Source organism: Leptopilina boulardi, unplaced genomic scaffold (assembly GCF_019393585.1).
Source record: "Leptopilina boulardi isolate dan_hultmark-lab unplaced genomic scaffold, ZJU_Lbou_2.1 LbouV2_78, whole genome shotgun sequence".
In the NCBI taxonomy this organism is placed as follows: domain Eukaryota; kingdom Metazoa; phylum Arthropoda; class Insecta; order Hymenoptera; family Figitidae; genus Leptopilina; species Leptopilina boulardi.
The window spans coordinates 649,743-664,018 of record NW_026138025.1 but is presented as its reverse complement, the minus strand read 5'-3'; the positions used below and the strand labels follow the sequence as shown (position 1 = coordinate 664,018).

Below are 14,276 nucleotides of genomic sequence, written 5' to 3'. Positions count from 1 at the left end.
TAGAAATCTGTATTACCCACCGTTGGTCAGATAGGAATCTGCATTATCAATTGTTAATATTTAATTATTACTAGAACCAATTACCCTACTATTCTAGTTTTAAATTACAATTTTTTTTATAAATGAAAAAAAATATATTTCTCAGAAAAAATTCTCTATTAATACATTTTTATGCACTTTATATTTAAAAAAAAAAAGAAATTATTGCGCTTTTTGCATTGTTAAAGCTTGCTTACTCTTTCGCTTTCTTTAAAAATGTTCTATATCGAGGAAAAAAACATCAAAAAAAATTTTTTTTTCTTTTTATATATTTATTCACATGGCAGAAAATAATTTTTTTAATATTAATTTTAAATAGTCAAAAAAAATATTGTTTATGGTTTGATAAAAATTTTTTTTGAAATCACTTTTTTTTCCTCGATAATTGCAATAGTTTTGAAAGTTATTTTAATATTTAATTTTGTTTTTTGAAAATTATTGTTTTTTAATTTTTTGAAAATTATTAAGCTATAAATAAATAGAGAAAATTTTTTAAATATTTATAATTTTTAAGAAAAAATTAAATTTTTACAAAAAAAAAATTAATTAATTTTTCAAATTGAAATAACTTTTGAAACTTTTAATGAGCATTAATGTAATTTATAGAGATTTTAATTAAACTCTTGCTGTTACAGAAACTAGCACCTGGCTTTATATTCTTCTCTAAATATTTGCCTTTTCTGATAGTTTCTTCTTCTTCTTCTCTCTCCCTATCTCTCTTATTCTCTTTCTCTTTCCTCTCTTTCGGTGTTTCTCTATCTCTCTCTCCCTCCCTTTCTTTCTCTCTTATTCTATTAAGATTTTCTACAAAAAAGAAATGTACCGTAAAATTTTGTAAAAAAAAAACCCAAATTTTATTTACATTCTAATTGGAAAAATTAAAAAAAAAATTAAAAACAAAAAAACAAAAAAAGTTTACAAAAAAATTATTTTTTTTGATATATCTGTGTCTTTTGTTTAGAATAAAAATTGTTTGAAAATTTTCGATACTGTGTCTTTTAAATATCAGACAGAGGAAAAAGGATTTTTTTTAAATTAATGTTTTTAAAATTAAAGACAAACATTTTTTATTTATTATTATTATTATTTTTTTTTTAAATATTTTTAAAAATAAAAAGACAATTTTCGTTAAATTAAAAAAGAAATATATATTTAAATATCACATTTATCGAGAGAAGAGAAAAATAGTAAAAAAAAAAAAAAATAATAATAATAATTAAAGAAAAGAAAAAAGAAAACAATACAAAAGCTTCTAGAGTGAATGTTATACTCGCAATGCCTGACATTTGCCGTTTGCCTTAAAGCGCAGCTAGTAATAAATTATTGATTAATCAGCCAATTAACGAATAGCCGAGTATGCGCTTTAAAAACAGAATGTAACCAATATATATATATATGAAACCAATGCGATATCTATATTATATATTTATATATAAACATCGTCACTTTATATATTAATTACCTACAATTAAAAATTATATTTGTTCTGCACGCACAATAGCTCAATTAATGGAATATCGATATTTTATAATCGATTATTTCACATATATCCAAGTATCGATGCTTAAGAATCGATATATCGAGAATATTCGATATATGATCGAAATATATCGATAATAATCGAGATAGTATCGAGATATATCGAAAATATTCGATATTTGATCGAAATATATCGATAATAATCGAGATAGTATCGAAATATATCGAAAATATTCGATATATGATCGAAATATATCGATAATAATCGAAATAGTATCGAGATATATCGAAAATATTCGATATATGATCGAAATATATCGATAATAATCGAAATAGTATCGAGATATATCGAAAATATTCGATATATGAACGAAATATATCGATAATAATCGAAATAGTATCGATATATTATCGAAATATATCGATAATAATCGAGACAGTATCGAGATACATCGAGACAGTATCGAGATATATCGAGAAAATTCGATATTATATCGAGATATATCGAAAACATTATGTAGATTAATCGATATCTCCATCATTCGATATTAATCGATATATTATGGAAATATATCGAATATTTTCGATTTATTTCTATAATATATCGATTAATATCGAATGGTGATGTTATCGATTAATATATTGTATTATCGTTGATATCGATATACATAATTTATAATTGAAATATCAATTATTTTTTTCCACAATTTCAGTATCGATAGCATAAAAATCGATATATCTATACATTAATAGAAAGAATTAAATTAAAATTTAAAAATCTAAATATTTTTTTTTCATCGATATTCCATTATTACAATAGCTCTGGCTGCAATTATTTTGAAGTTAAAATGAGGAAATGAAAAAAAAAGTTGATAATTTCGTGGAATCCGGCTTTAATACACAAAACTAGACTAGATTGGAACGAACGTTTAGTTTAGTTACACACATATTATACAAAAAAAAAAAAAAGAATAAAAAATAATGGAAAATTTTTTTTTTTTCTAACAATAATTTTTATTTTACAAATTTTATTAAACACATTTATTTATTTTATTTATTATTGTTACAATTTTAAATTTACATATAAAATGAAATATCGATATATTTACAATCGATATATCGTTGTATTCAATTGATATCTCGATATGTTTACAATCGATATATCGATATGTACACAATCGATATATTGATGTTTTTATGATCGATATCTCGACAGCTTTACAGTCGATATATCGATGTTTTTAATCGATATCTGGTTAAGTTTACAATCGATATATCGATGTTTTTATGATCGATATCTCAATAACCGATATATCGATATGTTTTTATAATCGATATATCGTTACCTTGAAAAAAAAAACAATAAATCGATATCCCATCATTACATATAAAAAAAATAGAATGCACAAAATAGAAGGAAAAATAATTAAAAATTAGGTTTAAGGCCAAATAATAATTGAAGTGCAATTGACAAGAAATGTGTAAGTAAAAAATTTATTTTTGAAAACTTGTGAAGAGTATATTTTTTTTTTTCATTATTTGATTAGACAATATTTTTTTAAATCTATTTTAATTATCCACAACAAAATCTATTGAAAACAAGAATTTTATAATTGAAAAGTAGTTGAAAAATTAAATATTATTTCACATAATTGTTTAATTATTTTAATTATTATTTAAAAATTAATTTAGTTATTTTTCTTTATTAAAAAATAGAAATTTTGAGTTCGATATTTAAAAAAAAAATTTAATTAATTTTTTTCTAATTTACAAAATATAAGAAATTAAGAAATGACAATTTAAAATGAAAGGAAAATATTAATTTTTTTTTTTTTCTTTTTAGTTAAGAAAATAATTTTCTTTGTTTCATAATAATATAGTACAGACAATTTATATAGCTATATAAACTGTATAAGAATATATAGCTGTCTATAAATACAGTAACCACTCGATAAGTGTCAATATCTTCTTCGTGTTGCTTATAGTTTTTTTTTTTTTTTTTTAACGAAAGAACTTTAAGAATAGATTTTTAAAAAAAGGAGGTCGCGACACTTGTCAAATAATATTTTTTTCGCAAAAATAAAAAAACCAAAATTTTTCCAAAACAATTTTTTTTTTTGTTTTATATAAATGAGTAGAAAAATTTTAGTATTAAAAAAAAAATTACATAATATTGTTGTTTTCATAAGATTAATACTTTATTACCTAATTATTAATTTTTTTTTATTTTGATCTCAGACAAGAAAATAAAAAAAAAAAAAAAAAAAAACACTTCACTCACGCATAAGAAGCCAAAACACTGACCACGCAGCTGCATCGTGTACAATTTTTTTTAGGATTAGAAATAGTTTTCATCAATTATTATTATTATTATTATTATTATTATTATTATTATTATTATTATTATTATTATTATCATCAATATTATTATTAATAATAATTTATTATAAGTAATAAAAAATGTGGCATCAGGTTTTTTTTTATCCATTTTTTTTGTTTGCTTTCAAATTTTTTTGAAAAGCACTCAATATACACTGTTAAAAATATTTAAACAAAATTTAAATTAATAATAAATTTAAATTAATAAATTTTTAACAGTAATATCACTAATATTAATACGAAAATAATAGAATTGGCATTTAATAATATTTGTTTAAATTTAAAAAATATTTTATTTTTTTGGAAAAATTAAAAAAAAAAAAATTTTTAAACATATATTAATATTGACCATCATTTCTTTATTTAAGAAATTTTAAAAGTACAAAAATTTTTTTTTAAATATCATTGTATTTTCTTTTTTTTTTCTCTGATTAATCTGGTGTCAAGTTTTGAGAAAAAAAAAATTAATTTAAAAAAATTAAAAAAAAAAAAAAAAAAAGTTATTAAATATAATTTTTGGTTGCACTGATTACAAAATAAGAATTTATTCACAGGTACGTTACGATGACGAAGACGAGGATGAGGGTCCCCAACCGGATCCTATGTTTGAGCAAGGAGCGCCCCTTCCGGTCCGACTGCACAACGAATTTCCCCCCGAGCTGGCCTCCACACCTCTTGAAGATATTGATAGTTTTTACTTCAATCAAAGGGTAAATACAAAAATTCACAATAACTAAAATTAAAAAAAAAATTCCTAGGAACACGTAAATATACGTAACAATACGTAATTACGCGTAAGTATGCGTAAGTTACCGTAAGTATACATAATTATACGTGTCTTAAGTATACGTAACTATACACGTAGGTAGGTATTTTTGAATATACGTAAGTGTACGTAAAGATACCCAAATGTACGTAATGAAACGTAAGTGTACCTAAAGATATGTAAGAGTTTGTAAATATACGTAAGAATACGCAACTGTACGCAAATATACATAACTAATAACTGGCTACCTAACATCGTAAATGTGTTTAACAGTGCGTAACTGTACGTAACTATGCGTAAAGTAACCTAACTATACGTAATATTTTACAAATTAAGGTAATGATAATAATATACGTAATAAAATTATTACATGTAAGTTAGCGTAACTGACGTAAATATGCGTAATGTTGCGTAACTTACGTACATATACGTAATGTTGCGTAACTTACGTACATATACGTAATGTTGTGTAACTTACGTAAACATACGCAAGGTTGCGTAACTTACGTAAATATACGTAGGGTAGGGTAACTTACGTAAATATAGGTAGGGTAGGGTAACTTACGTAACTACACAAAAGGTAGACAGAATTACGCAAATATACGTATGGTAGGGTAACTTACGTAACTACACGTAAGGTAGTGAAACTTACGCTAATATACGTAATTTAGCGTAACTTATGTAAATAAACGTAAGCGATAGTGTAAATTATGTAAATACATATATTAGCGTAAGTTGCGGAAATATACGTAAGGTGACGTATCTTACGTAAATATACGTAAGGTTGCGTAACTTACGTAAGTGTACGTAATTTTAGAAATGGTCTAAAAAAATTGTATCTTTTTTTTAATGCAGTCGTTCGTGGTTATCAGTAAAGGAAAGGACATATTCAGGTTCTCCGCGACCGATGCGATGTGGATCCTCGATCCATTTAATCCAATACGACGGGTGGCCATCTACATATTGGTCCACCCACTTTTCTCTCTATTCATCATTACAACAATTTTGGTTAACTGCATACTCATGATCATGCCCACAACGCCCACCATCGAATCCACCGAGTAAGTTATTATAATTTTTTTTTTTAAGGTTTTAAGGTAGTAGTCTATAGTGGTCAGAGCTTCTGATTTGTTAATAGTAAACAAGGGTTTTTTAATACCTTGCGTATGTAAAAAATTTTTTTTTTATTTTTTTTCAAAGCAAAATAAATAATAATAAAATATTTTCTCATTTTTTTTTTTTTTAGAGTCATATTTACGGGCATCTACACATTTGAGTCCGCCGTTAAGGTGATGGCGAGGGGTTTCATTCTGCAGCCTTTTACCTATCTTAGAGATGCATGGAATTGGCTCGACTTCGTAGTTATAGCTTTAGCGTGAGTAGTTAATAATTCATGTTTTTTTTGTTAAAAAAAAAATATATATAAAAAAAGTAATGGTAAAATTTAATTAGTTAAAATTTTTTTTTTTAAATTGTCATTCCAAAAATTAATTTTTTTCTTTTTATTGCGATGGGCATTTAAAGATTCCTTCTTTATTATTATTTTTTTTTATATAATAATTCTTCCCCACCCTGTAATAATAATTTTTCTCTGTTTCCAAATAAAATATATACAAGAAACATTCATACAGTACCAATATTTCGTTTCGAGTATATTATAAGTAGAGTCAATTATTATTATTATTATTATTCCATTTTTCATCAGGCACATTTACAGATAAGCCCTCTTTCTCTCTCATTCTATCTTTATCCCTTACTTCAAAGTACTAATTAGCCAAGAGTTAGATTCCAGGTTATATATATCTCATTGAAAAATCATCGATAGATGCGTTAAGTACTTGAAAATATTACAAATTACATAAATATATAGGACATGACTTACACATTTTGTTGTTATATATATATACATATATATATACATCGATCATTGACCTAGAGATTTAGAATTTAACAAAAAAGAAATAGATTATTTATAATTTCATTATTTTTTTTCCACATATTCTATAGGTATAGTATAAATCACTTTTGATATATGGGATTGAATAAAACTTTAAAACATTTTTTATGACTTTCTAAATATAAGTAATTTACGTAAATATGCGTAAATGTACGTAACAATGTGTAAATATACGAAATTTTCTATGAGGGTTCGTTAATATACGTAACTTTCTGTAAGGATACGTAACAATGTGTAAGTACGTAACTATAAGAAAAACGTAAATATATGTAACTCTATGCAGTTTACGTAAATATGCGTAACTGTATGATGTGTACGTAGCCATGTATTATGTTTAATCTGCATTTTACGATGAATATAGCAATAATACGTAAAGTTACGTAAATATACGTAATTACATGCAAAGTTACGTAAATATACGTAATTGCATGCAAAGTTTCGTAAATATACGTAATTGTACGCAAAGTTTCGTAAATTACGTAATTATACGCAAAGTTACGTAAATATACGTAATTACACAAATATATGTGTTTATAGGTAAATATACGTAATTCTACGCAAATATATGTAAATATACTTAAGTACATAACTTCGTAACTTCTTAATTACGTAATAATACGTTATTATTCACAAATAAACGTTAATTATACGTAAATACACTTAAGTATATGCAAATATATGTAAATATACGTAATTATACGCATATATATTTAAATACACGTAAATCTGTGTATTTTACGTAAATAGGAAAGGCATAATAAAATTATATAAACACAATTAAAGTATCAATTCCCAGAAATATAATATTTCGTCATTAAAAAATATTATTATTTTATAATGATACGAAACGTATTATTATCATAAATGATTGTCACTCATTTTTCTCTTAGACTAGTTAACTGATTATTATATTTATATATACATACACAAAATTGAATATTATATTAATATTGTTGTAGACTAGAGTAAAAAAATTTATATATAATTAAATAATTGTTGATAGAAAATTATATTATTACAATTTTTTTGAGAAACTAGACATAAATATAATTCATTACACATAATTATATTTATTATTTTTAAATTTTTTTTTATTATTAATTGATTGTTTATAATTATTATTTCTTCTTTTTTTTTCTTTTTCTTTCTTTCTTTCTTTCTTTATTTATTTATTTATTTTATTTTTTTTTTGAAAAATCCAATCTGACACTCATCCTTTTTTTTGTATTTGCAAATAAATTGTCAAAAATTTGTTATTTATTATAATTAAAATTTTTGAAAATAGAAAATTAAAATATTTGATTTAATGAAAAATTAAAAAAAATAAATAATTGGTTGCCTTTGTATGTCATGAGCAACAGGTTATAATACAATAATACCCTTTTTGATAAAGAGTGTCAAGTGGGTAAAAAAAAGAGGATGAAGTGCCAAAAATATGGATTAAAATTAATGATCCTTTTTATTAATTGACCTTATGGATTATTGTTATTATTATTATTATTATAATTATTTTTATTATTATTATTATTGTTATTATTATTGTTATTATTATTGTTCTTATTATTATTGTTATTATTATTATTTTATTTTTATTATTATTTTATTACAATTATTATTATTATTATTCTATTATCATTATTATTATTATTATGATTCTGCATGCAGTACTAGTGCAGAAATCCTTTTATCGATTTTAACAATGGGGGTAGGTTATATTTTAGGCAGTAGTGAGTAACAATTATTATTATTGTTCTTGTTTTATTGATTATTATTATTATTATTATTACAAATAACATTATTAAATTTTTATCTTTTTTTTTAATTTTTATTTTTCGGTGGTTTTTTTTTTTTTTTTGTTTCTTTTTAAATTTCTTTTATCACTGTAATGTGTGTGTGATGTTCGGGTTATTGCAGTTATGTGACGATGGGAATAGATCTAGGCAACCTTGCTGCTCTCAGGACATTTCGAGTCCTCCGAGCCTTGAAGACTGTCGCTATTGTACCAGGTATGCTTTAGAAATTAGTTTTTTTTTCTTTGTCTTTTAGTGGCATTAGTCATATTTCTTTTATTTTTTTTTGTTTTTTTTTTTGGGTGAACATTAATATTATTATTTATATTTGCTATTTTCTTTTTAGTGTATTTTAATATAATACATATATATATTTATTTATATATAAGTAATGATTGTTTAGAAAAAACTTTTTTTTTTATATTTTTTTTTACTACTCTCTAAATCTGAATTAGTAAAAATGTTTACTAATTTAAATTAGTGACTCACTTTTTGCTTTAGATTTAGTTAAATTTTACTAATTGTTAGTAAAAGTTGCTAGTAATTAGTAAAATTTTATTAACTGTTAGTAAAAGTTACTAATAATTAGTAAAATTTTACTAATTGTTAGTAAAAGTTACTAATTGTTAGTAAAAGTTGTTAATAATTAGTAAAATTTCATTAAGTGTTAGTAAAAGTTACTAATAATTAGTAAAATTTTACTAATTGTTAGTAAAAGTTACTAATTGTTAGTAAAAGTTGCTAATAATTAGTAAAATTTTATTAACTGTTAGTAAAAGTTACTAATAATTAGTAAAATTTTACTAATTGTTATTAAAAGTTACTAATTGTTAGTAAAAGTTGCTAATAATTAGTAAAATTTTATTAATTGTTAGTAAAAGTTACTAATAATTAGTAAAATTTTACTAATTGTTGGTAAACGTTACTAATTGTTAGTAAAATTTTATTAACTGTTAGTAAAAGTTACTAATAATTAGTAAAATTTTACTAATTGTTAGTAAAAGTTACTAATTGTTAGTAAAAGTTGCTAATAATTAGTAAAATTTTATTAATTGTTAGTAAAAGTTACTAATTGTTAGTAAAAGTTGCTAATAATTAGTAAAATTTTATTAATTGTTAGTAAAAGTTACTAATAATTAGTAAAATTTTACTAATTGTTGGTAAACGTTACTAATTGTTAGTAAAATTTTATTAACTGTTAGTAAAAGTTACTAATAATTAGTAAAATTTTACTAATTGTTAGTAAAAGTTACTAATTGTTAGTAAAAGTTGCTAATAATTAGTAAAATTTTATTAATTGTTAGTAAAAGTTACTAATTGTTAGTAAAAGTTGCTAATAATTAATAAAATTTTATTAATTGTTAGTAAAAGTTACTAATTGTTAGTAAAAGTTACTAATTGTTAGTAAAAGTTACTAATTGTTAGTAAAAGTTACTAATAATTAGTAAAATTTTACTAATTGTTAGTAAACGTTACTAATAATTAGTGAATTTAATAATTGTTAGTAAAAGTTGCTAATAATTAGTAAAATTTTATTAATTGTTAGTAAAAGTTACTAATTGTTAGTAAAAGTTGCTAATAATTAGTAAAATTTTATTAATTGTTAGTAAAAGCTACTAATTGTTAGTAAAAGTTACTAATAATTAGTAAAATTTTACTAATTGTTAGTAAACGTTACTAATAATTAGTGAATTTAATAATTCTTAGTAAAAGTTACTAATAATTAGTGAATTTAATAATTGTTAGTAAAAGTTACTAATAATTAGTAAAATTTTACTAAATGTTAGTAAAAGTTACTAATAATTAGTAAACATTTTACTAATTAAGAAGCAAAAACTGAGTCACTAATTTAAATTAGTAAACTTTTTTACTAATTCAAATTTAGAGAGTATATAATACTAATTTAGTGATACTTTAGACATTAAACACTTGACACTTTCACATTAAAAAAAAAAAAAACAGAAAGAAAAATACCTCATATTTAAAAAAAAAAATTTTTTTTTTTTTTTTTAATTTATTATTATTATTATTATTTTATTTAACGTTTTCCTACATTCGAATGAAATATCCAAAGAATGTAGGAATCGTTGTATAAAATTCAATAATTTTGCAAAAAAAATACTTTGCAGGTACTCAATGTAGAAATTGATAAATTTATAATATTAGGAACTCATGTGGGAACCTGAAAATATTTTAGGAAACGATAAATGATATTTGGAAATTATATGTATGGGTAATGTAATTGAAATAAAAACCTATAAAAGCTAAATAATTACAATAATAATCCTAAATTGTTTTGTTTATTATTTGTGGTGGGTTTCCATTGAAATAAAAAAAAATAAATAAATAATAAAAAAAATTTTTAATTCATTGTCTTTGAATTGTTTTTTAAGGTCTTAAAACCATTGTCGGCGCTGTGATAGAGTCCGTTAAAAATCTACGCGATGTGATAATCTTAACAATGTTCTCCCTCTCCGTCTTTGCACTTATGGGTCTTCAAATTTATATGGGGGTGCTTACGCAAAAATGTATAAAAAATTTTCCCGACGACAACTCGTGGGGTAATTTGTCGCACGAGAATTGGGAACGATTTACTAACAATGATTGTAAGTAATTAATTTAAGGTTATTAGTTTTAAAAAAAAAAATTTTTTTGAAAAATTTGTATTTTTTTAATTAAAAAATTTTTTTTTTTTTTAATATTTGTAATCTTTTTTTTTAATTTTTAAATATTTTTTTAATTGTATTATTAAAAAAAAATAAAAAAAAAAAAATAGGAAAACAATTTTTGTTTCTTTGAAAAAGAAAAATAATTTAAAACAATTTTTTTAAAAAATTTAATACAGCTAATTGGTACGTGGATGAAGCCGGGAATATGCCCTTGTGTGGAAATTCGTCGGGCGCGGGGTAAGAAGTCACTTTTTTTTTTATACATTTTAAAAACAAAAATTAACAAAGTGATTTATTTTTATCGATTTTAATCGAAATTTTTTTTTTAAATATTACCGACAATCGATATTAAATATCGATATATTTATAAAACTTTCGGTATATCGAAACTTATATCGATATATCGAACGTCTCATCGATATATCGATAGTATATCAATATATCCATATAAGTATCGATATATCGAACGTTTTATCGATATATCGATAATATATCAATATAGCGCGATATAAGTAGCAATTTATCGATATAAGTATCGATATAAGTAGCAATATATCGATATAAGTATCGATATATCGAACGTTTCATCGATATATCGATAGTATATCAATATATCGATAGTATATCGAAATCAATATATCGATAGTATATCGATATATCGAAAGCATATTAATATATCGAAAGCATATTAATATATCGAAAGTATATCGATATATCGAAAGTATATCGATATATCGAAAGTATATCGATATATCGATATGTCGAAAGTATATCGATATATCGAAAGTATATCGATATGTCGAAAGTATATCGATAGTATATCGATAGTATATCAATATATCAATAAAAATAGCAATATATCGAAATTTTTTTCGATATATCGAAATAAATATCGACACATCGATAATAATATATCGATATTAATATTTCTATATCGATAATGATGTCGATATATCGAAATTAATGTCGACATATCGAAATATCGATAATAATATCGATATTTGGAATACAGATACAAATTTTGATCATTTTATCGATACTATATTTGAGTATCGATAAATCGAAAACAAGAGAAAATATCGTTAGTATTATCGATATATCGAAACTGAACAATTTTACAAATTAAATGGTGATTTTTTTCCTTTTTTTTGAAATATATTTTTCAATTGATAGTAAAAATTTTTTATTTTGTAATTTTTTTTTTTTGCTTTCTTTTGAAAAAAAAAAAAAAAAATAGGATGTGTCCTCCTGGTTATACGTGTTTACAAGGTTATGGTGATAATCCGAATTATGGTTATACAAGCTTTGATACATTTGGTTGGGCGCTTCTTTCTGCATTTCGTTTAATGACACAGGATTATTGGGAGAATCTTTATCAGCTGGTGCTGAGATCGGCGGGGCCATGGCATATGTTATTTTTCATTGTTATCATTTTCCTGGGATCATTTTATCTTGTCAATTTGATCCTCGCCATTGTTGCGATGTCATATGATGAATTGCAAAAGAAAGCTGAGGAGGAGGAAGCCGCTGAAGAGGAAGCTATTCGGGTAAATTTTTTTTTCTTTTTTTTTTCAAATAAATTTTTATTGATATAATTTTTTTTGAACACAATTTTTCTTTTTTTATGCAACCAAAAAAAAAAAAAAAAAAAACTGAACAAAAAAAATAAAATAATTTTTTTTCATAATAATAAACAAACAATTGTTTATTAATTGATATAATTAATTGTTTACAATTTGTTTATTAACTTATAAATTATTTATTGATTGTTTAGACAATCAATTATTTATTAATTTATTAATTGTTTATAATTTGTTTATATAAAAAAATTGTTCATTAATTATTTATCAATTATTTATTAATTGTATATACAATAAATTGTTTATAAAAACAATTGTTTATTAATTTTTTTTAGTAATTGTTTAAACAAATTGTTGATTTTTTTTAAGCAAATAGTTGATTGTTTATTAAAAAAATTGATTATTTATAATAATTTGTTTATAAAAAAATTGATTATTTATAATAATTTGTTTATAAAAAAATTGATTATTTATAATAATTTGTTTATAAAAAAAATTGTTCATTAATTCTTTATCAATTGTTTATTAATTGTATATACAATAAATTGTTTATAAAAACAATTGTTTATTAATTTTTTTTAGTAATTGTTTAAACAAATTGTTGATTTTTTTAAAACAAATAGTTGATTGTTTATAAAAAAATTGATTATTTTTAATAATTTGTTTATAAAAAAAATTGATTATTTATAATAATTTGTTTATAACAAATAATTGATTATTTATAATAATTTGTTTATAATAAATAATTGATTATTTATAATAATTTGTTTATAACAAATAATTGATTATTTATAATAATTTGTTTATAATAAATAATTAATTGTTAATAAATAAATAATTGCTTTAAATATTGTTGAATTTTTTTTTTTTTTTTTTGAAAAAATAAAATAAAAAAAATTTGTATGAACTAAATTTGATTTATTTTTTGTTTACAGGAAGCGGAAGAAGCGGCTTTAGCAAAAGAACATAAACAGGCGGCACAGCAAGCTGCGCGGGAAGCAGCGGCTGCTGCAGCTGCCGAACGAATAGTTAAATCGCCTTCAGACTTTTCCTGCCATAGTTATGAATTATTCGTTGGTCAAGAAAAAGGCACAGACGACAACAATAAAGAACAAATGAGCATTAGATCAGTTGAATCAATCAGCGAACACAGAGTTAAGATAATTAATAATCACACAACAACAACCACCAGCAAAGTGAGAAAAGTCAGTGCCGTAAGTATAATGAACAAATTTTTTTTTTTTTTTTCATTTAATTTTTTTATTTATTACAATTATTGTTTATTTTCCATTTTATAACAAATAAACAAACGCAATGAATCAACGAAATATATTTGAGAAAAAATTAATTTTTTTTTCCAAATAACATATGGAAAAAAATTAATTACAAGTAAATGAAACAATTTTATTATCAATAAATTAATTTTATATGCAATTTTTTTTTATAAACAATTGTTTAACAAAAATTAATTTGTTAATAACAATTGTTTAAATTTAACAATTTGTTATAAACAATTGTTAATAAATAAATTAATTTGTTATAAACAATTGTTAATAAATAAATTAATTTGTTATAAACAATTGTTAATAAATAAATTAATTTGTTATAAACAATTGT

At 22.1% G+C, this 14,276-nt stretch overlaps 1 protein-coding gene across 21 annotated transcripts in view; it reads left to right on the top strand.

Annotated features, from left to right (window-relative positions):
* Positions 1-14,276, top strand: part of LOC127290650 (sodium channel protein para) — a 76,502-nt gene that overhangs the window by 23,019 nt on the left and 39,207 nt on the right. For all 21 annotated transcript variants that reach the window (XM_051319381.1, XM_051319380.1, XM_051319378.1 and 18 more), the window contains 8 exons: positions 4,452-4,607; positions 5,519-5,724; positions 5,910-6,038; positions 8,535-8,626; positions 10,804-11,016; positions 11,256-11,316; positions 12,317-12,626; positions 13,595-13,873. In XM_051319381.1, the coding sequence (XP_051175338.1) occupies positions 4,452-4,607; positions 5,519-5,724; positions 5,910-6,038; positions 8,535-8,626; positions 10,804-11,016; positions 11,256-11,316; positions 12,317-12,626; positions 13,595-13,873 (1,446 nt within the window). The remainder of the gene's footprint in view (positions 1-4,451; positions 4,608-5,518; positions 5,725-5,909; positions 6,039-8,534; positions 8,627-10,803; positions 11,017-11,255; positions 11,317-12,316; positions 12,627-13,594; positions 13,874-14,276) is intronic.